At 41.1% G+C, this 22,787-nt stretch overlaps 1 protein-coding gene across 1 annotated transcript; it reads left to right on the top strand.

The window, feature by feature from the left end:
- Window positions 1-190: 190 nt before the first annotated feature.
- neurl1ab (neuralized E3 ubiquitin protein ligase 1Ab) lies at window positions 191-18,077 on the top strand. Its single transcript, XM_030787403.1, has 5 exons — window positions 191-224; window positions 5,100-5,341; window positions 6,299-6,620; window positions 13,182-13,838; window positions 17,836-18,077. Exons 1-5 carry the CDS (start codon window positions 191-193, stop codon window positions 18,075-18,077), a joined length of 1,497 nt encoding a protein of 498 aa, XP_030643263.1.
- The last annotated feature ends 4,710 nt before the right edge of the window (window positions 18,078-22,787 follow it).

The following is a 22,787-nucleotide window of genomic DNA, read 5'->3' as shown; positions in this document are numbered from 1 at the left end:
TTGTAGTGCTTTCGGTGTGAATGGGAGTTCGTGCGTGCTTCTCGACAGGAAAACAGCGTGTGACAGTATCGAAGACGGAGCTTTAAAATGTGCAAAATTTGTTTGCGGAGATATATTCATGTGGCAAAATGAAACAGATGTATACTTAATTTAAATGTTTAACGTGGAAGAACCGTAACTGCAGTTTTCAATGGGAGGCCAGATAACCAGAAACACTTTATATGGTAAGATCAACGAATTGACACTTCGTGGAATTTCAAACAGTAGTAATGAATCAGCTGTATCAATAATATCTGGAGCATTGTGTATAATCTGTAAATTGTGCAATTTTATTCTCTCACAGAAACAGGTATTTTATTGTGAGCATTTAGTGGGTATAATGTACGGACAGTGGTGCGAAGGTAAGGGAAGGAATACGTTTACGTTTGTTAAATATTGCATCTGGTACATTCGAAAATCTTGTAGCTATGCACTAACGCGTAAATGTAAACAGTGTAAACAGTGCGCAGCTTGTAAGTCCGTTGTTATTTGATTTTGTTATACTTCATTTGTTCGCATAGTACCGTGTGGCAATTAAGGGCACCTTTAACTGTAGATTGTTCTCAGAACTTTTACTTGTCTCAAAAAAGAAAAAGAAAAACTAAAACAAAAAGAAGTAGAAAAAGAAAAAGTAATCTGCAACAACATCATGGCAGGGAGAGTATAGGTGTTCGAATTTGAAGTGCGATGATCACAAGAAGCCTATGTCTCTTATTTTACCCTCCCTCGATCTAGCCAGTGTATTTTAATTTGAGCTGTACATCAGTATCACTCTGATAGAGCCCATTTTAAAATGCTAAATATATAACCAAATCGCAGTCAGCAGTGTCCTCTGACAGCGCTGACCAGAAAGAAACATGTCACTTATGGTCATTAAGTCCTCTTTTCACGTTTAGCCCCTTATTAGCCCTCAACTGAGATAAACCTTTGTTGAAATGAACAAAATCTGTCTGTTTTCATGACCCTTATTAGAATTAAGATTGTCGACCTTCTCCCTTGGTTACTAACCCCCCCCCCCCCCCCCCCCCCCAAAAAAAAGAAAAGAAAAAGAAAAACTTTTGGCCAATTCCAATACGCAATTTTTTTGTCTTAGGACTGGTTGGCTGTTGGGTTTTTATTCTTTACAATTTGTGTTTAATTTTCGCCTGTGTGACCTTTGGACTGTGGTATTGATTCAACTATTTGAAAAAGAGGTTAAATGAATTTGCACTGTTAAATGAGTTTGCCGTCAGTGAGTGATGAACGTCCTCACAATGACTCTCCTATAAAGCGCCGCGGCCAATCAATATTACAGAGCTTTAGGGACAAGGCTGTTTGTTGCAATAACACGTACACGTCTCGGCAAAGGCATTCTCTGTGTGAACTACCTTGAGTGCCAAGATGATGGTTCTGTTTCTACAGCCTGCTACACAATCCCAAAAATCTTTGAGACGTGGGAATAACGCTGTGAAAGCTCCAGCACGGCAAACAATGACCAAATGTGACAGACATGTTATCTGTTGGCCTAAAGCCTCAGATCAGTGTCTGAGGGAATGAGAGAGAGACAGAGAGAGAGAGAGAGAGAGAGAGAGATTGTAGGCCTATAAAAGTAAGCAACATTGAGGGGGTTTTGGGAGTCAGTTGGCCTATGGTCTTTGTCTCTGTCACTTTTTATCACTTGACCAACGTAATAAGGTACTGGGGTTTTGTTGTTTGGTTGTGTTTTTGTTGTTGTTGTTGTTGTTGTTTTTTTGCTTGTGTGTTTGCGTGTTTTTTGTGTGAGCGTGAGCATGAGGGTGTATGCCCACATTCTTTCCCATGCCGTTAGTGATGGTGTCTGACTTAATATTGTGAGCTGTGGTGAATTTAGGTCTGACTTAGTATTGTGAGTTGTGGTGAATATAGGTCCGACATGGTATTGTGAGTTGTGGTGAATGTAAGTTTGACTTAGTATTGTGAGTTGTGGTGAATGTAAGTCTGTCTTATTGTGTGACTCTGGAGCAAAGTCCCAGAGAAGGTGTAAACTGTTCACACCACACTTCACACCATGCATTACACTACAACAAGATGTCCTGTAATATTCAGTTACACAGTTGCCTTGTGGAAAAAAAATACCCAAACAAATACACAGTGTCCCTTCCAAATTGCATCACATATTATATCACATATGACTGAGTCCCAAAGCCCAAAAGACATTAATATTAGAATAACGTAGAATCATTTATGAGAATATATATATATAGAGTGTAACATATTCATGTTTGTCTCTGTTTTTATTATTCATTGAAATATTTTTTCATTTGTTTGTTGTTTTATCAAGCTCTTATGGATCGCAGTGCTGTGTTCACTCTCAAGTTCAAATTTTAAATAGCAAGATTCACATTTAGCCTGTGTTCTCAGAAACCCCCCCACTGCTGTATTACATGGTACAGTTTGTAGGTGTGTGTCTGTGTGTGTGTGTGTGTGTGTGTGTGTGTGTGTGTGCGTACCCTCTGGCCAGTGTCAGGTATCTAATTGATTTGTCTGAGAGGTTCACTGAGCTTCTCTTGACCCTAAGAGGTCACAAGGGTCAGAGCAAGAATAACTTTATGTTCCAACAGAGTGGTATGTCTGTTTAGCTTATCAGCATACACACACACACACACACACACACACACACACACACACACACACACACACACACACACACACACACACAAATACAATACACACTCATTTAGACACAGATAAATGCTACAGGTCAAGTAACATAAAGAGGAAGTGCTTCCACAATTCTGGAACATCTTACAACAATTTCATGTGCGATATGTCTCATTTCTTTATATTATATTATATTATATTGCATTATTTTAACATAAAACATTTAATTGAAGCATAAGCAGTCATATGTCAGTGTGAATGAACTTTTCTATGTGTGCATTGCTAATATAAAAAAATGCTGTGACAACAATGTGTAATTGGTGCTTAGGTAATGCTTTACGGACAACTGGGAAAAAGAGGAGCAAGAGCTAGTTCATTTAGAGTGTCTTTGATCACAGTCCTTATCACTGTTTGTCAGGAGTCACACACATGTAGACACACTCTTAAACACACACACACACACGGACATGCACACACACACACACTCACATATGCACATTGTCAACCCTTATCAGTGTATGACTAACAGTTCAAAGTGAGGAATGGGAAAACATTGACCATCTGTGACTCTGGTTTCAGTGGAGTATTTCATGATATTGCAATATTAAATATGGAAACACATTGTACCATGCTGTATTTATCAGTGTCTTTGTTGTTCCTTTAGTGTAAACTAAAGGACCTTAATAGTTTTAAATTGTCCATGATCTCATAGCGGGCCAGAGCATAACTGGGGCACTTAACTAATGATGTACTAACCAAGGCCACTTAAACTGTGTTATGTTTCACAAGTTCCAATTATTGCATTTGCATTTAAGTAGGTCACTTCATTCAACTAAGACAACAAACTGTGCTCTATTAACCCTGAGCACTTGATTAGTTTGGTTTTCAGAAGGACGTTCGACAACATGTTTAGCTATGTTTAAGTGTGTAGCATATATAAAGGGTGTTTTCCAGAACTTTGTTAACCAAAAGATTTCATGAATGTCCTCTATTCTTGCCCAACTGAGTTCACCTTCTCTGTGTTACACGCAACTCAAGCGTAAAAGTACCCTTGTTCACGATGTGAGATTTCAGTGGAGTCTACATTAGCAGGAAAAGTTTTCCTGTAACCTGATGCGTCCATTCCCACGTACACCTGTTACACCCTCTCAGCTCTGTCCCTTTTGCATGACTTTACTTCTGCAAGTGATGAATGTCTTCATAGCTCTACCTGTTAACACCACTTCACTGTTACGCCTCCCTCGTCCCTCCACTTGTTTACCCAATACATCCCTCTCTTCCACAATCTCTTATCACTGAGGCCTTTAGCAATGTACCTGTTACATCCATCACAGCTAAGTTAAACCTGTTGTATATCCTTGTGTTGCTGTGCCAACTGTGTTCTGTATGTTACATAAGCTTTTATAAAGAAGTTACTTGTTGTTACAAAGAGTAACAGTGTTGCGATGCGTCATTTTGTTGTGTCTCGGCGTAGACGTAGCATCATCTGTCTGAGATAGATGTCCTGGCCTCTGAACTGAACACTGAACAGTGCTGGGCTCTGAGTTTGTCTACTCAGACTGCTTTGGATAATGGTTGTCTGTGTATGCAGACACCTGCTCTCTCTCTCTCTCTCTCTCTCTCTCTCTCTCTCTCTCTCTCCATTCATAAAGACTCTCATTCATTCAAGCTTCTCACTACTCACGAGACATAGACGTAGAGCTAGAGTTACTCACACCGCTAATGTTGAGTAATCCTCCGTGTTCCTTAGTCTATGATAACTACATTAGTAAAGACACACACACCCACAGAGAGAGAGAGTGAGTGAGGCAGACAGTGACCACAGCTAGTTTTTCTTGCCCCAAAGCTGTGGGTCGAAAAGAGTGTTCAAACCTGTCTTTATTGAAAGACCAGCCAATATTGTACTAAAGCATGAACACCTGTAGAAAGACTATTAATTATTCTTTTTTTTTTTTCTTCCATGAAGAAAATACAAAGTAAAAATTAGCTGACGTGTTTAGACAGCTGCATGTCTGTTCATTTTACATCTTGTATATTTGGCCTACTTAAGAATTATTCACAAAATGAAAGATTGGCTGTTCAGTTGCCAATCTTTCATGAATCTGTTGTAGTCATGAGTTATAGATCTACAAGTCAAACTACTGCCACATCTGGAAAATCATTAATTAATTGATAGCATTGGCACTAACCCTTTCATTTTCATTAATTCTGCTGATTAGAGGAGTCCACTATTAACTATTTCAGATAAGTAGCTAAAGTCACGTGTGCAAACATTAACCAAACATTTCTCTCTCTCCTTTCGTTCTCTCTACAAATGTTAACCAAACATTTCTCTCTCTCCTTTCTTTCTCTCTACAAATGTTAACCAAACATTTCTCTCTCTCTCTCTCTCTCTCTCTCTCTCTCTCTCTCTCTCTCCTTTCTTTCTCTTTGTCTCTCAGACCTGGGGGGTCCATTTCCAACTTCATCTCAGTGCTGCCCCCCTAAGGCTGCTCGTTGTGTGGTACTGCAGCAGCAGTGTAGTGGTTTGGCTGCATTCCCACTGCTCTTCCATCCCAGCACCAAAGGCTCTCAGATAGTGATGGATCGTAACCAGCGCAGTGTGAGGAGACAGGCCAGCTTCTGCAATGCCATCACCTTCAGCAACAGACCGGTCGCCCTCTACGAACAAGTTCGCCTGAAGGTACCCCTCACACCTGACTTTCACCTTACAACATTAACCTTTAATCCCACTCTGATCCTGACTTTAACCTCTGACCCATACTTTGTTAAGGAAACCCCTTTTCCTTCCTGTTCTTTACCTTCTCTGTAGATTTAAACAGAGGCCGTAACACGGCCCTGTGTGCCCTGACCTAACTCTAACCCGTAGCCTTTTTTCAGCCTTCTACTGTGACTTTATCCCTGGCAGTCTTACCGTGACCTTAACCATAACCTTGAGATCTTGGTTAAAACAATAGCATATTTCATTAAAATGTTTCTCATCACCCTGTGCGTGTGTGGGGTTTCACATTTTCTTTCATCACACCTCTGACTATAATATCATTCCATCTTTGAGAGGACAGAGAGAAAGGGAGAAATGGTACCATGTGAGTACGTTCTCTTATCGTGGGTTTTTTTTTTGTTTTTTGCTTTCTTTTTCTTTTTCTTGTGAATGTGGTTGTTGTTGTTGGTTTGTATGAGATAAGACTAGAATCGCCTGTTTGAAGCAGATAAACAGACCTGATGGTGTTTATTTATATCCATACACCAGCTGGGCTGATGTTTATCAGTTTGTTTATTGTGTTTGTAAACATTTCTGGAATAAATAGTGGCAAAAAAGAAGTATCATTCATGCAGATTTGCATATTTGTTTTGTGTATCGGTGGAGAGCTGGCATTTTCATTATGATTTTGAATCTGACCCCAGCCACATTATTATAAGAATAGAACAAGTGTTACATACTCACCAAAAAATAAAAATAAAACCGTTCTTCTGAGTTAAGACCCGTTATTTCCTCTTCTCCATAATCCTTTCACTTCTCTGGTCTTAACTGAACTTCTAGATAAATCTTCTAGAGAGGAATGGAATGCATTATATAGCTTCTTTGTGTCCCTGTTGATTTCTCTCTCTCTCTCTCTCTCTCTCTCTCGCTCTCTCTCAGGTCACTAAGAAACAGTGTTGCTGGAGTGGGGCACTGCGTGTGGGTTTCACCACCAAAGACCCATCCCGAATGAGCCCAGACTTACTGCCGAAATACGCCTGCCCAGACCTGGTCTCTCAGAGCGGCTTCTGGGCTAAAGCCCTACCTGAGGAAATCTCTAATGAAGGCAGCGTCATCGCGTTCTGGCTGGACAAGAAAGGTCGAGTGTTCTACCGGGTCAACGAGAGCAGCCCGCTGCTGTTCTTCAGCGGCGTACCCACAGCAGAACCAGTCTGGGCGCTGATTGACGTATACGGGCTGACCCGTGGGGTCCAGTTACTCGGTGAGTTCAAACAGTCAAAAAACTCTATGAACCTTGACGCTGACCTTAAAAAAGGGCAACGGTTCCAGAGCCCAGTTGTTCAGCATAAGGGTGTGTTTAAAGCAATTTTCCTCAAACTCCACAGCTTTAAAATAGCATGTTAGATAGCATGTTGTTTTGGCTCACTTACTCATTACAGCTAAACAGGCCAATGGAAAAAAGATGCAAGGAGATAAGCAGGGTTGCTTGGCAACATAGTTGCTTGTTCACGCAAAATGTCGACACATGGGAATTTCAAAATATGCCAAACAATGCACTCATTCTAGAAAAGTCGGTCTCCCAGTCTGCTAACCCTGACATAAATGACTGAGCTTTGTCCAATTAACTGGTTTCCGCACATAATCCCACTTTTTTTTTCATCTTTAAGAGCTCTCTGCTCTCAAAGCTTTTTGGTTGTAATGTATTAACTGTATTTCATTTTGGTTACATTGGTTTCATTTGGTTTTGATTAACTATGTGTCAGTTTTACAGTGAATTTGTCTAGGGCATTGGACTTAGCTGAGGATTAGAGCATCTCTAAATGATAAATGCCCTCTGACTGTGGGAGATTTGTCAGTCTGTAACATCCTGAAGTTATCTACTGAAGAGAGTCCAGCAATGATAGCGGCTCTTTGGTCACTTAGTAGTTCAATTAGATCCTGATGAAGTGGCGGGTTATTTCCAAGAAATCTTTTCTCTCGAGGGAATGAAGGCTGTCATCATATGGAACAAAAATAGAGGACACTTCCAGAGAACACAGATAGCGCTGCTTAAGCGGGCTGAAGGCGCGGGCAGCTGACAGCATCATGTGCTATCTCCCCTGTGGGCAGTTTGATATCCAGCACTTACAGTGGCACACAGGGATGGTGACATAGAGAGATGAAGTCATAAAATGGTGTGCCTGAGAAGGAAAAGAGACAGACAGACAGAGAAAGACACAGAGAGAGAGAGACAGAGAACAAGAAAGAGTGAGAGAGAGAGACAGAGAGAGAGACAGAGAGAGAGCAAGAGAGAGAGACAAAGAGCAAGATAGAGAGGCAGAGAATATGAGAGAAAGAGAGAGAGAGTCAGAGGAAGAGAGAGAGAGAGAGAGAGGTTTGTCTGTGTGTGTGTGTGTGTGTGCGCGTGTGTGTGTGTGTGTGTGTGTGTGTGTGTGTGTGCATGCATGTGTGGTGCGTGCATGTGTGTGTATCAATCCCTGTTATTCTAAGAGCATGGCATGCCTTAAAGCCTCACAGCTGCGCTCAGCATTCACTCACACTTAGACTGAAATATCGGCGGCCACATAAAAGCTCCTGCACCCCAGCCGCTGTGTTGTATTTCTCCCTACTAATGAGCCGTGGCAGGGGTCTGATGTTAACACTTGGCTCTACAGGGTAATGAGGCAGCGTTTCACCTGCTGAGGGAAAGTCAACCAACACATGTACCCCTCTAGTGAGGTATCAAAAAGCATTTTCTCTTTTACAGTGTCCCAGTTTAAGGCACACACACACACAAAAGGATGTTTCTGGTCAGCCTCAGGCCATGGGCTCATCAGTAAAAAACTTTGAACTGTGTCGAAATCTTATAACATTGATTTACCTTCACATGACTGAGACTAACTCTAGCCTGAATTCCTGAAGCATCTGAGAAGCATATATCATTTATTTTCTGCTCTCCTGTCAGAGACTTTCAGCCACAACAGATGACACACCAGCCCTGTTCAAAGTCGCACATTCATTCTGTGCTTTCACAGTGAACAGACCTCAAATATACTTTTCCGTCCTCCGATTGTGATGGCTGGTTTTTAGTGGTTAGTCTTCAAAATGTCTTTTATATATCTGAAATATGCTTCATGCTTCAACTTAGGCTTGAGAGGCCCCAGTTTTTGGAATAAATGTCCTGTGCAACACGACACCAGATTAATGTAAGGACAGTGTATTTTGTCATAGACAAGCGATGTGACAGTTTGAATAGTCTGTGCATCTGAGAATCAGGGAGAACCTAGCAGACTAGATCATGCCATGTGTGATTAAGGGTTTGTGTGTGTGTGTGTGTGTGTGTGTGTGTGTGTGTGTGTGTGTGTGCGTGATGGAAAACTGACTCAGTATGGAGCTGATGGCAGGATTGAGTTTAAGGTAAAATTAGAGGCTGTTACGTAATCTGGGAGGCTATATTAATCTGTCAAATTAAAATACACCTCAGGGCCTCCTGCAAACCCTTGGAAGAGAAATCTGTCACATCAGATACCACCAACCATCATTCATATGGTTGAAACAAGAGAGCAAATCAAAGGCACCTCTGATTAGACACTTACCAAGCAGTGCTATTTAGTGGTTATATTACTCTTACATATCAAATAGAGGTTATCTTTCACCCTACTCTTTTCTACTCTTCTACTCTACGTTTTTCTTCTCTTTTACTTCTCTTTTCAAAATATGTGTTTCACTGTCTTAATTCTAAAAGAAGGAGATTGTAATGATCACGTTTTCAGAAACGTTCTATCAGAACTCTGGTCTGACTAAGTGAGAATTAAAAGGACATCATTTATAGCTATGTCTTCTCTAAGTCTTTTTTTTTTTTTTTACATCAGAAGTGTCCCATGTTCCTCCCTATATTTTAAAGTACCTTAAATACAAAGCTCTCAAAACTTACAAAGGACAGGAAATAAATATAGATTTGAAAATTAAAGACTTATGCAAAGATAAAACTATCGTTTCTTTGTTTTCCTCTGTTGTTGACATCTGGATAAAACTGTAATCCTTGATTGAGTCAAAGAGACAGAGATGCTCCAAAACCACTTAAACTTAATGCTTAATGAAATTAATCCTGCAGACCCTCCGGATAAAGGAAACAATAGACTAAATGGGTGATACAAACCATACCGAGAGCGGTCGTTATTTCCACACACACACAGATGTGATTCCTGAGTTAACTGAGCACTAAACATCCCCTCATGCACAGCCTCATGTATGAAAATGCTGGACAGACTGTCATCCGTCTGACTACCACAGCGGGAGGCAGAGATCAGTATATGACAGCAGATATACAGCTGTCCCATAGTGAGGCACTTTTATCCTGATGAGGATGGTCTCATCCAGCATGACAATAAATGCCTCATCAATAAGTGCTTTGATGAGCACAGAAATCAAGTAAACCATATGAAAAAAACCATCTGAGTCACCAGATCTCAGCCCAATTGAACACTTATGGGTAATTCTGGAGTGGTGTCTGAGACAACATTTTCCACCCCCCACCCCCCCCCCACCCCCCCAAAAAAAGGGGAAAAAAAGATGGAATTTCTTGTGGGAGAATGGTGTCATATGCCTCCCAGAGAGTTCCAGACTTCTGCAGAATCAATGCCAAGGCACACCAAAGCTGTGCTGGTAGCTTTTTGGTGGACCAGTGCACTGTTAAGACTCATCAAGTTTGGACTTTCTTTTATTTTTCCAAATTATCTGTATATTTTATCTAGGGCATGTTCAGTTTTTTATGTGTTTGTTTTTCTTAATTTTGCAGTGCTCTTTGTGGGTGTGCTGCATCTTATCCAGTTCTTTCCTGTTTACGCTCTCTGACGGGCTTCCAGATGTTTTAATACACTCTTCAGTGCAGAAGGAATCAGGAGTCACACACAGTGGCTGTGAGTCTGGGCCAGAAAAATCAAACCACTTTCCAATCGGGACTGATTTATGAAATCAGACATGGACAGGCGAGAGAGTGTTTTCTGTTTGGCTACAGCCAAAGGTCACAGCAGTAGAAAGAGACTTTTAAATGAACTTCTGTCCATTTCAAATGCAACAGTAGGTTGTCAATTAGGGTGTACTTTCAACATACAAAAAGAGCTGTTTTCACATCTCAGGATTCCATATTGTGCATGTTTGCGTGTGTGTGTGTGTGTGTGTGCGTGTGCGTGTGTGTGTGTGCGTACGTGTGTGTGTGTGTGTGTGTGTGTGTGCGTCTGTGCGTTTGTATGTGTGTGTGTGGGTTTGTCCATGCTGAAGGTCACGATGCTTTCAGTAATTGAGTATGTTTTATGCAGCAACGACCAAGATATCTGGGGTTCAGTGATCTGCCTAATTAGCGATTGCACACGCAAAGAAAACCAGTTTGTGCCTCAAAGAGCAAACAAAGTGCAGCAGTACTCTGCCTGCTGAATATATCCACAGCATGTCTGTTAACACTCACTCCGTAAAGAACATCTACAGGAGCAGTTAAGTTATGGTTGCACATTTAGAAAAAATGTGTGATGTTTTGCAAATTGTTGGCCATGTGGAAATTCAAATCCATTCAGAAGCCTCCTATAGCCTAGCAGCCATACATGAGTTTTCTTATCTCCTTTTCAGATGAATAATTTCAGTTTGGTCTTAGACTGCAATGTCCTTGTGGAATTGACGCATTTTTTAACCTCAGACATTATGAATGAAGGTTTTATGAAAATGATCATTCTGATGGAGAAAGTACTTATGCAGAGACATACGCACATATGCACGCATGCACTCATACACACACACACACACACACTGTGGTCCTCCTCAGCTGTAGTGTTGCTGAAAAACCTGTGTGAATCTGTAGCATAAGCACAAGTTCACTTTGGGTTTTTTTGCTTGTTTGTTTTTTATGACCTTACACACTCATTGTGGTGCTCTGTACCTGCGGTACATTTTCACAAGCGCACTCGCTCAGAGCTGTACCATTTAACAGCCGTGCACTCTCACACAGGTCACTCAGCTGTGTTCTTTCACTAGCTGTTTACTTTCACTCATACACTCCCATAAATGTTCAGTCCCGCAGTAATACACTCCCTTATACTCCCCTAGTCACTCATGTCCTCTCACAGCTGTGTAGGCAAACAGTTAACAGCCCACACTGTCCCACAGAAAACGTCTCATATCTCCAAGTGTTTAAACAGTGTGTGTGTGTGTGTGTGTGTGTGTGTGTGTGTGTCTTTAAGTCTCTCTGAGTCTCAGCTTTGTTTTCTATGGACTGTCTAAAGTCAGGGTTTGTTCCAGATTATGTCTCCTTAAGCGACAGGGGTAGTCACTTGACTACAGTGAAGTCATACAACTTTGCTTTTTTTCATCAGGACAGAAAACACAACCAGTTTCTTTAATCAAGAGGCTGAATGACACGGAGAACAATGATTTGCACTGAATCCAGATTAGTCATGCAGGGAGTGGCATACCCCAGAGAAAACAAATTTCAGCCACATACTGGTTGTCGCAACAATGGCATTAGGGGGACAGTGTATTGAAGAAAGCTGCAGATGAATTGAAGCTGAACACTAAGTCTGTGATAGCATTTGAGATATTGGTCAAAGAATGTGCTTGAGTCTGCTGCTGCTGCTTTTAAACTTTTTTAACATCCTTTCACTCTCAGTTCTACAGTGTTAACCTTTGTGAAAGTTTAAAAAAAAAAAAAAAAGATACAGTTTCTCTTTACTTCTTGCTTTTTCAATCTCCCTGTTTTTAATAATCTTCACAAGGAAAGTTGGATAATTATATGAATTCTTCTGCCTCATTTTTTATACACTTTTCGATTCTGCCACAACAAAAAAGATTGCGCTTTACTGTAGTTGCAGCCAGTTCATATTTTCTTAAACATTAACAAATCTGATTTATTAACATATAACATAGATTAGACTACTTCCAGAATGTTTTGTGGGTAACTTTCAAGCAACAGTTATTACACTACTACGTGACCTGTTAGGATTGTCATTTGAAAGGTTGTCATGGAGACAGTATGTTCTTGGTTTCAGAGTTCTGTTTTTCACTGGAGTCCTGAAGCTCCATAAAGTATGCAGACAAGTCTTGCTAAATAAACTAGAGGCAGACTAGTCGTGCAAAATGAAGTGATAAATATGTGCTCCCAAGGTGCATGGTGTTCTTCCTTAGACTTACACAAATACACACACTCACACACATACACCACGTTTGTCCCTTCCTTTTGGTCCTCAGGGTAATTTTAGACACCACACTGTCACTAGTGTTGTATTTAGTGTTGGTATTTTCAGCGCTGCTTCAGAAGCTGTCGGGTGCCAAGGGATGCCTACAGGGGCTTTCTGTTTGGACAGATTTGTTTGTCTGTAGGATCAGAATGGCTACGCACGCACTCTCTCACACACACACACACACACACGTACATTCTTCTCCACTCATACCCATTCTTAGTCGTTCACTTCACTCATTCACTCACTCAGTCTGTGAGCAGTGTTAACACCAGAGGAGGTCTGACAGCTAGAGAGGTAGGGGAGAGAGAATAAACTGTTCTGAGACGCAAGTTTGTCCCTCTCCATTACAGAACACAGACGTTTATGTTTATGTGTTTGTATGCGTTTATAAACACTGGCACCAGCTCAACATTGCAATAAATAAACGGAGTTCTCAAAGTTCATTTGACACTTGAAACTCTATCCAATTTTGAGGCTTTTCTGCCATGACATAATTTCACACATTTTCTTACTAAAATGTTTCTATAAGGATACGTATAAATATAGATATGTCTTGATTTCTGAATGTGTGTGTTGTTTTATTTTTGTGACTTTTTTTTTGTGTCTGTCATTTTCAGACAGTGAGATGGTTCCCGCTGATTGCTCGCGTCCACGTTCTTTACGTCATAATATGGATGATTGGCGGCTGTCAGTCAGCCTCTGTGAGCTCCGCCTACGGGACGAGCAACTTTCCTCTAGCTCGTACACTATTCCCCAGAATTCCTTAAATTCCCATCATTCCTCAGTACTGCCTACTCATCTTCATTGTGATCTCCACTTCCACCATGTCCACGGCAACAGCATTTACCTTCTGAACGAGCACACTGCATGTCGTCATAGCAACAGACCTGAGGACTGCACCCTGGCATTCACACAACGCCCGCTGCGATATGGAGAGTGTGTCTTTATAAAGATCATTATGAGGGCACCAACTCCCATCAGACATACTTCACTTACCTATGGAGTGACCTCTTGTAACCCCTCCCACCTCCACTCCAGTGACCTGCCAGTCAATCCCAATGACCTGTTGGACCGCAGAGAGTTCTGGGCCGTTAGCCGTGTGTCTACGCCCCTTCAGGGTGGGGATATACTCGGTTTCCGTGTAACTGCTGAGGGGGATGTACTGTTGAGCCATAATGGCAGCAGTGCAACCAGACAACTGTGTGTGGACAACTCCAGACCACTGTGGATATTCTTCAATTCAGACCCTGCCATCGCTCAACTCGTTATACTGGGTGAGTGAGTCGCACACACACGCACGCACACACACAGTTCTCTGCATTCAGTTTTTTCCTTCTAGTGATGCTTGCCAAAAAAATTGAGAGTTTGAGCCAAGCCATGTTTTTTTCTGTGGATGACACAGGCATGCTGGTCCATGCCCTTCATTACATCTCTCCATTTAGTATCATTACTGACATGTCACTGTGGTCATGCGACATAGCAGCTGCTGAAAATGTTTTGATAGCACAGGGTGGGTTTATTATTGTCAGACTGTCTGTTAAAGCTGTGGTATGTCATACAGCCTCTAGCAATTCCTTCCAACTGAATATTTCTCTTTTCAGAGTATATTCTTCATGAGACAAAAGCCCTGAGGATTTGTTGTTCCTTTCCATTCTTGTCTTTCTCTTCTCTTCTCTTCTCTTCTCTTCTCTTCTCTTCTCTTCTCTTCTCTTCTCACTGCTGTATATATTAACAATTATTTTATCCTTATCTCCTTATCACAGGAAGAATAAAATAAATGAAGGGAAGGGAAAATGATGGTTGGGAAAGTGTAAATCCATCTTGAGGTCTCATTCAACTTGAGGTCTTAAAACAGACCAACAATTCAAAGAAACACAGAATGTTTCTTGATCCACCTCTACAAAAACAGTGGAGCTTGCAAGCATGTTTTTTAAGGGGCTGTTAGAGGAGCAGAGTCTCTGTGTGTGGCAGCTTAAAATCTGTCTAGTATTGACTCTAACTGAACAGAGGAGGGGAAAAGAAAACCCAGCAGCAGGATTCAGATTAGGATGGTCAATAAGTGATTGTTGAAAGATACTGAACATATGCTGAATACCACAAGATGCTTCTGTGTGTATAAGGCTCCCTGCTGACTATTCAGACAATATTATAGGGACTACACCACATACACACACAAACACACACACACATACACACACACCATCTCAGAGGTCAGCCCCCACCCCAGCTTGTTGAGGTGAACTAGATCATGGATGTATTTTCGACCACCAGAGTTGTGTGACTGGCTAACAGAGAGATGAAGGCATGTTAGGAAAAGTGCCTAAATGACAGGGAGAAGGGTGTTGTGGTCACTGTAGTGATCACATGATGTGTCTGTGTCACTTTGCTCTTCCTCAAGAGCTCTTCAAGTCCAAACAAATGAGTCAGAGACTAGTTCACTTACTCTGGTCTTCATTGTACCGATGTCCTTCATTATCTGTACAGTTAGGTTCAGTAAGATCATTTCTACACACAAACACCAGTCAGGTTCAGTAAGATCATTTCTACACACAAACACCAGTTAGGTTCAGTAAGATCATTTTTACACGCAAACACCAGTTAGGTTCAGTAACATCATTTCTACACGCAAACACCAGTTAGGTTCAGTAACATCATTTCTACACGCAAACACAGGAGGCTGAGTGAAAGTCTGTCCGTCTCACCTCTTCTCTGTTTGACTCTGGACTTTTAGTGCAGCAGTCTGTTCACCATATGACTGGTTGTCTGCTGATCTCTTTAGAAGTGTTTATGTGGACTGAAAGTGAGATGCCTGTAGCGAGGAGGGTGGTCTGTTAGAGAAGAGATTAGAGGACAGACAGGCTGATAAGGCTCTGCACTGGGAGCAACATTTGACTGATTTCGTGTGGAGACAGCAAAGACTCTGTGCATTCTTCTCACAGGGGCTGGGGCAGGTTAAGCGTCCCTCTGCAGAGAGGGGCGTAGATATCTGCTGTTTATTTGAGTGCATTTTATCATTACATACAATGTAAAACTGTTGTGCGGTTATGTGGTTACAGACAGAAGGCAAAATACCTTTCAAAGTAAGTTAGTAATTGAAATGTCAAGTAGGACAGTAGGACTTTTCGCACTCCTCGCCAGTCTAATGAAGTGTTTTCTATAAGAGCCGTGCTTAGAAAAGACATTTCTGTACTGTTGGCAGTATGCTATTGAGCTGTGGTTATTAAAAGTGACACTTGTTTGTTTTGTGTATCGTATTCAATACAGAATGGGTTAAAGTCTCACCAAGATTTTTCAGTTCATTTTAGTTCATGGAAGACATCAGCAAGTTGATGGTTTTACTGTTGCATTTAAATTTGCTTCACAATTTCAGCCTCAGGTAATGAATTTCACTATTGGCATAACCTGTGTTTACACATGAAACTTGTTCATTAAACCAAGATGCAGAATAAACATTTCATCTACCTCATCCCCTTGAACCACAATCATAAGTAATAAACAAAGCTCTGAATGATTTCTTGCGTGTTGAATGCATAAGGTTGAATGCATAATTGTTTATGTATCAGTCCTCCCAGGATTTCGCGGGCCTTTTTTGGGATTGTTGCGGCCTAAAATGGCCGATTTCGTGGCAGCTCCTCTAAAAAATTGCGATGCATGTTGGGATGCCCTTAGACGATTATTTGCAATGAAATTGCGGGAGGAACTGAAAATTGCAAAAAGAGTTGCGATTCGTTTTCTTTTGAATTATAATTGAATCTGTCACCGGAGTTTGCCTCGCCGAAGTCGGCCGCAACGGTGCTACTTCCCGCTCGTAGCTACCGCTTAGGTTTTCCCGTCTTTTATGTCGGCATTTCTACCGTGCGCGACCGAGAATGTACTCCTGCAGTATGTGCAAAACGCAGCATTTTCGTTGCCGGCTACTTCATGAAGAAATGGGTAGCCTTCTAGGGGTCGTTAGAAAGGACCGACTTTCTCTTCGGCATGATGCTAACTGTTAGCGTACTGACAGATTCTGTCAGACAGAGCCACAAGCGTCACAGCAACAACTTTGTCAGCGACACATTGATTGACTGACACACATACAGACAAGTCACTGTTGAATTCAGGCACATGGTTCATTGTTGTCTTTTTTGATGGGGTTAGGTAATAAGGAGTGGGCCAGAACATGACAAACGTGTAAGCGCTTAAAACAAGTATAATATTATAATTATTATTTTAATTGTGGTGAAAGCAGGGACAATTTGGTAGTGACTGTTGAAAACCGGGACATTTTAGTGTTTTACAGATATTTGTTGGGACTCGGGACACCCAGCTTAAAACTGCAATAATCCCTGACCAACCGGGGCGTCTGGTCATTGTAGCTTTAGCAGTTATTTTTGTTGGTAAATATGAGACGTTCATGTCGCATCTGCATCTTCACAAAATAAACAAGTGAGTTTTGTGACCTATGGCTCAGAGTTTTGTGCAAAGCACTCCTATGGTTGGTGAAATTCGTGGAAAACCACAATGATTTGTCAAATTTGCAGAACAGTTGCGATGATTGGATTGCGGGGATTGGCTGAATTCGCGTTAATTGTTTCAATCGCAAAATCCTAGAGGGACTGATATATCTAAGAAAACATTAAAGTCGCCACATTTACATATACACACATATTCAGTTATTCTCCAGGAAGCAATTTTGAAAAATGATAGTTTTAAAAATTGCCCCTCAACAATATTTGAATCTCAAATTCTGAAGAAAATTCATATGTCTCTCCCTCTCTCTCTCTCTCTCTCTCTCTCTCTCTCTCTCTCTCTCTCTCTGTTTAGGTTCCTCTCGTGGTTCATCCCCCCCTTGCACTCCAACCTGCTCTGTTCCATGTAATTCAGAGCATCAGGGCCTTAATTCCAACTTCTCAACATCACACCCCAACATCAGCAGCATCAGTAATGTCAGCTCATCAATCCCTCAGTGCAGCTGCACGGCCCTGAGCCACCTGACAAACAGTTCACAGACTCACAGACACAGTGCTTCTGCAGGTCTGTGTCTCTACAGGCGCTCATATCACACAGCCCAGTCTTTAGCATTTCTATAACATTTCACATCAGGGCATAGCAATAAAAAATGATTATAAAATAAGTTCATGTTAATATAACAGAGCCTGCATAGTAAATTAAGATTTCTAACGGAATATTGAATAATCATATCAGTGTGCCAAAATGCTTTCTCGTCATTCTTCACTGTCTGGATTCCATGACTGAATCAAATCATCTCTTGTTGTGTTTGTTTGGCAGGGACAACACATAGCTACCCTGCCAACCTACCAGACTCCCCCAGTTTACCATCATGTCGCACATCTTGGGTTGACGAGTGCACCATCTGCTGTGAGAATGAAGTGGACACGGTGCTGTATGCGTGTGGACACATGTGCCTGTGTTACGCCTGTGGCCTGAGGTTAAAGAGAATGACAAACGCTTGCTGTCCCATCTGCAGGAGAGCCATTAAAGACATCATCAAAACGTACCGGAGCACGTAACGCGGTCATCAGCCGCACCTGTCAGGACCTTCACACTCGCAGGATCTCACCTGGCCTAACTCTTGTGTGAGCTCTATTTGTGCCAATCCTTTTTTTTTTAACAACTTAATATCAATGGAGTCACCCTGTGTATTGGACCTACGCCAAACTGTGTGTCGAGTGTCGTATGATCAGTTCAGAATAACGGTGAGATTTGACCTGTTTCATCTCACTGAGGTCTGGTACAGTGACGTAACTCATGAATCAAAGTCGGGATCCCTCGTAGCGAAGGATCCTAGGCTATGATGAGCTTATATTTAATGCCTGCAGCATAAAATGTCATCAGATGGCTATAATAGTCTGGGAAGTAAGAAAAAATGCATCTTAGAAGTGATTTCTGTGATGCTCATAGTGCTTTAATGGTTCTGTGTGTAGTTTGGTATTGTCTAATGATTAAAAACCATAACCCTTGCATTTATATAACCTAAAGCTCACCATCTGTACTAGTGTAAAATACTACACCTCCATATTATTACTGTAAACCGGAAAATAAGACCTCCCTCTTACTGTAAGTGTAGTGTTTTACCCATAGATAGCCACCTTAATAAGCTGAGATATTTATAAACCAAATTTCATTTTGGATAATAGCTGCTACTTTCTTATATTGTTGACATTTCTTAATGATGTATTCTGCATGACATCTGCCCAACATCAGTTTACTGATATCGCGACACCCACCAAGATAAAGCCACAGAGATGCTATCAGTGTTTTATTTTCATCTCAAGCCTTGCCCTCCCTTCCGTACATATGTAGTAATGTTGTTATGGGTATAATGTAAAAAATGTAAATGCCATTGTGCCTTTTTAGAGATGCAGCTATTTTGACCACTGTGGAGAAATGTCAAAGCAATGTTCATGTTCAGGTTTATAGTTATGGTGGTTGTGCTCAGAGGAAAGTAATGCCTTCTAATACCCAGATCAGCTGGGTATGTCTTTCATTTATTTAAGTACAAAAACAGTGACCCTGTTGAATTTTAAAGCTTATATTAGCTCACTTTGATGTTCATGTATTGAAATATCAAAGTCCCATTAACTGACCAAATCAGTTTGTGATGAGGTATAAAAGTTAGCTGTTTAAAAGTCCCATTAACTGACCAAATCAGTTTGTGATAAGGTATAGAGGTTCACAGTTCAAAGAAAACAATCACAGATTTAACGATATACAGTATTAGTGTTATTTATTTTTACAAGGACTGATCACTGTGCATCTTTTTCCTTTTTTATGTTGGGGACAAAGATGTTTAAACATATGTCTCTGCTGAGAACTGAGATGTTCTTTTGAGGAATCTCAATAAAGTTCTCAGAGAAACCAAAAAAGTCGACCGTTTTTATTTGAGATCTGTGTCTCTTGCCTATAGTGTAGAGTTTTACTCACATTTACTGCATATGGAGTACCACAGTGACACATGCGCTGATCACACAAACTCTCTCTCTCTCTTTCTCTCTGTCTCTCTCTCTGTCTCTGTTTGTGGGTCTTTATATCTCTCTTTCTCTCCCTCTCTCTCTCTCTCTCTCTCTCTCTCTCTCTCTCTCTCTCTCTCACATACACACACACACACACAGCTGTAGATTTCATCTATTGGAGGGGACAACACGATTAGCCTAATGGTGTCTTCAAATCAAAATTGCTGTTTTTCTTTAGCGGCTAAGTGCCAGTCTACAGACTGAAAACAACATGCAAACAATGACACTGCCACATTGTGTAGACACCTGCTTGTGCAAATTTTGACAACTGAAGTACACTGAGCTGTTCTCGTTAAAAAAAAGATAATTGTGCCTTTTTTCCCCTCACAAACAGTGACGCCAGTCTATAACCTCTATTATCTCTATAGTCCTTTTTACAAATAGTGGGGCAGAAAAACACAGCTGAAAAAATAAAACATTTTAAATGTCTTCTACATCTTACAATTTGTAATCCAGATAAATTATGTACAGAACCCCTATTTGTGTCTCACTGCACTGGGTCTAAATTTTCTACTTAAGCAAAAATTAAGCTACTCAGCTTACAGCACCACACAGAGTACAATAAATTTGCTACTAACATAAATTTACTAATGGTGTGTAGTGCATACTGACCTCACTGTATACTCAGTACTTATGAACTGTTTAGTATGGGAGTTCTAAGGAATACTTGCCTTGCAAAAGAAATATGTGTGAGAAGTGAAATCGGCAGAGCACACAAACCTCTAGAAGTGTGTTTTTCTCCCAATGTTGAGCGCTAATTGTAACATTTATCACAAGATAAACAGTTTCTCAGTCATACATACAAACACTCACACACACCCAGAGAAGGATGGTAATTACGTAAATAATACGTAAAGACTAGGTAAATATATACAACTATTCCAATACTACAGACACTACAAAATACATAGATACACCTAAATGCTGCTGTAGACCCTCAGAGAATATGCAATATTTCACTTTGAATATATTATACTTCTTGTGTGCATGTTATTCATGGATGAGGGAAATTGTACTGATAAAAGAAAACACCTAATGGAGGCGTCCATGAAGAAACGGGGCGAAGCAGTGACACATGTCTGAGAGGCAGGGTCTCCTGACAGAGGTGGGTGTGGACAGAGACAGACTTAAACACTGCCCATCATGCTGTTCTACTGGTGTGAAGGAAGGTCAGAGGGTATGGAGGAATGTGTTGTTTTAACCACCCAAGCCCCAAATCACAGCCTCATCCAGGCTGTCTTCAACATCATCATTGCCCCTTATCTGAAAAGGTGGACAGACCAGGGCCCTCAATTTGTCTGTGAGACTGAGGTCACAGGTGGAGTTCAGTAACACTGCCATGGAGCTGATTGACATAGTAAAGGAGTAATGCTCTCCAAATGAGACTGTGTGGCCAGCCAGGGCCCAAGTAAGAGTTTTAGTAGAAGCCAGTCCTGTTTCCTCACTGGACTTGAGGCTTTCAGACAAAGTCTATGCCACTTCATGGAGAGGACCAAATTACACTGACATAGAAACTTCCTCAGGCTAACATGAGAATAACCCCTGTTAACACAGTGAAGATTACAGGTATATGACAGAATTCAAGAGCTCCTCCAGTTCCCACCTCAACATTCAGGACACGAAAACGCCCCCACCTCATGAGAGAATGACTAAGATCATACTCTTTAGTGGCACCAAAGGCATACTGAGTATGATGAGCTTACCTGTGATCCTTTCTAAATGGATGCCATCTCAACATTATTGGAGTACACCAAAATTAAAAGATCGGGGGACTTCCAGTCAACCTTTTGTATGTGAAGCCGTAGTATAGTATAAATTTAGAATAAATTTTAATGTGAGATATATTAGCATTATGCAGCTACAATAGCAGTCCAGCAAAAGCATATTTCTTTCAGTAATGACAGCTTATGAAAAGACAGGCCCAGTCTCGCATACAGCTACTGCCTGCAAAGAGGCACCCAACGAAGTTGATGTACCTGCACCAAATGTCATGGAGATGATAATGGCAGCAACTGAATCCCCTGTCATAAAGACTGACACATGCCCTTCACCAAAAAATGTCTTCCATTCATGAAGAACTACATGTAACCCCAAGCTTGCAAATCAGCAAGCAAATAGACAACTTGGAACATTCTGCCACAGTACAGATTTCATCCGTTATGATAGTGAACTCCCTACAGTCTGAGATTGTTTGAGATTGCACTGTTTGAAGAAGAAATGTGTGGACTAGGAAGGAAAAGGCCAGCAACAGAATATTCTTCTGGTTGGGACTGATGCGAGCATAGAAAAAGGTACAGTAGAGGATGACGAAGTGGTTTTCTGGAGTCTTACACTCTGTCAAACAAACTGTCCATCACACTTACTCACAGATTGACCATACCTTTCTAGAAGATATTTTGCTCCATTTTCGTACAATTATGTGCTTACAATAGTATGATGATCTCTGATCATGCTCCTTTAACATTGGAATTGGTCCTCTCCCCAACAGTAGACCCAGTGATTCAAAGTGGAGGCCTAGCTCAATCTTATTTTCTGGTGCATCTTTCATTACCTATTTAAACACAGAGATATATACATTTTTTACTCAAAAGATCAAACCTCTCCAACCTCTCCTTACGAGAAGTTGCAGATTTAGCGCTTCATTACATAAGCCAGGCATAGCTAGAACGGCAGAATTATCACGGTTTATTTCAGATTCTAATAGGGTCTATGCAGGTGCCCTTTCGCTGGAATGGTTTAAGGAACAGATGATGCATCAGACAGAGTTTGACCTTCTCTCCACAGGGCAGGCAGAGTGGGCTCCACTGAAGACAAAACACATGTCTGACAAACACAGTGAAAAGCCAAGTAGAGTTTTGGCACACAAACTGAGACATACCATACCTTACCACACATGTGAATGACCAAATGAACTCTGAGTCAGGTCTCTTAACAAACTGTTTGGACTTTAACCAGCAATTTAGTGATTTCTATTCCAATCTGTATTTATCTGAATTTCCCCAGAACCAGAGTTCAACAAATTCTCTTTGGAATAGCTGCACATTCCATCTGTTGACGAAGATTCAAAGGCATTCCCAGACTACCCTATTACCCTGGATGAAGTAAATAACACAATTACATAGATGCAGAGCACATTCCCACAGCATTTTACACTTGCAGCTGCATGTCAAGAAAGTTCAGATTCCTCCATCCTCCTGTTGTTCTTTT

This window comes from Chanos chanos, chromosome 10 (assembly GCF_902362185.1).
Source record: "Chanos chanos chromosome 10, fChaCha1.1, whole genome shotgun sequence".
NCBI classification, from domain to species: Eukaryota; Metazoa; Chordata; class Actinopteri; order Gonorynchiformes; family Chanidae; genus Chanos; species Chanos chanos.
Note: the sequence above shows the minus strand (reverse complement) of the source record. Positions and strands in the feature narration are given on the sequence as shown.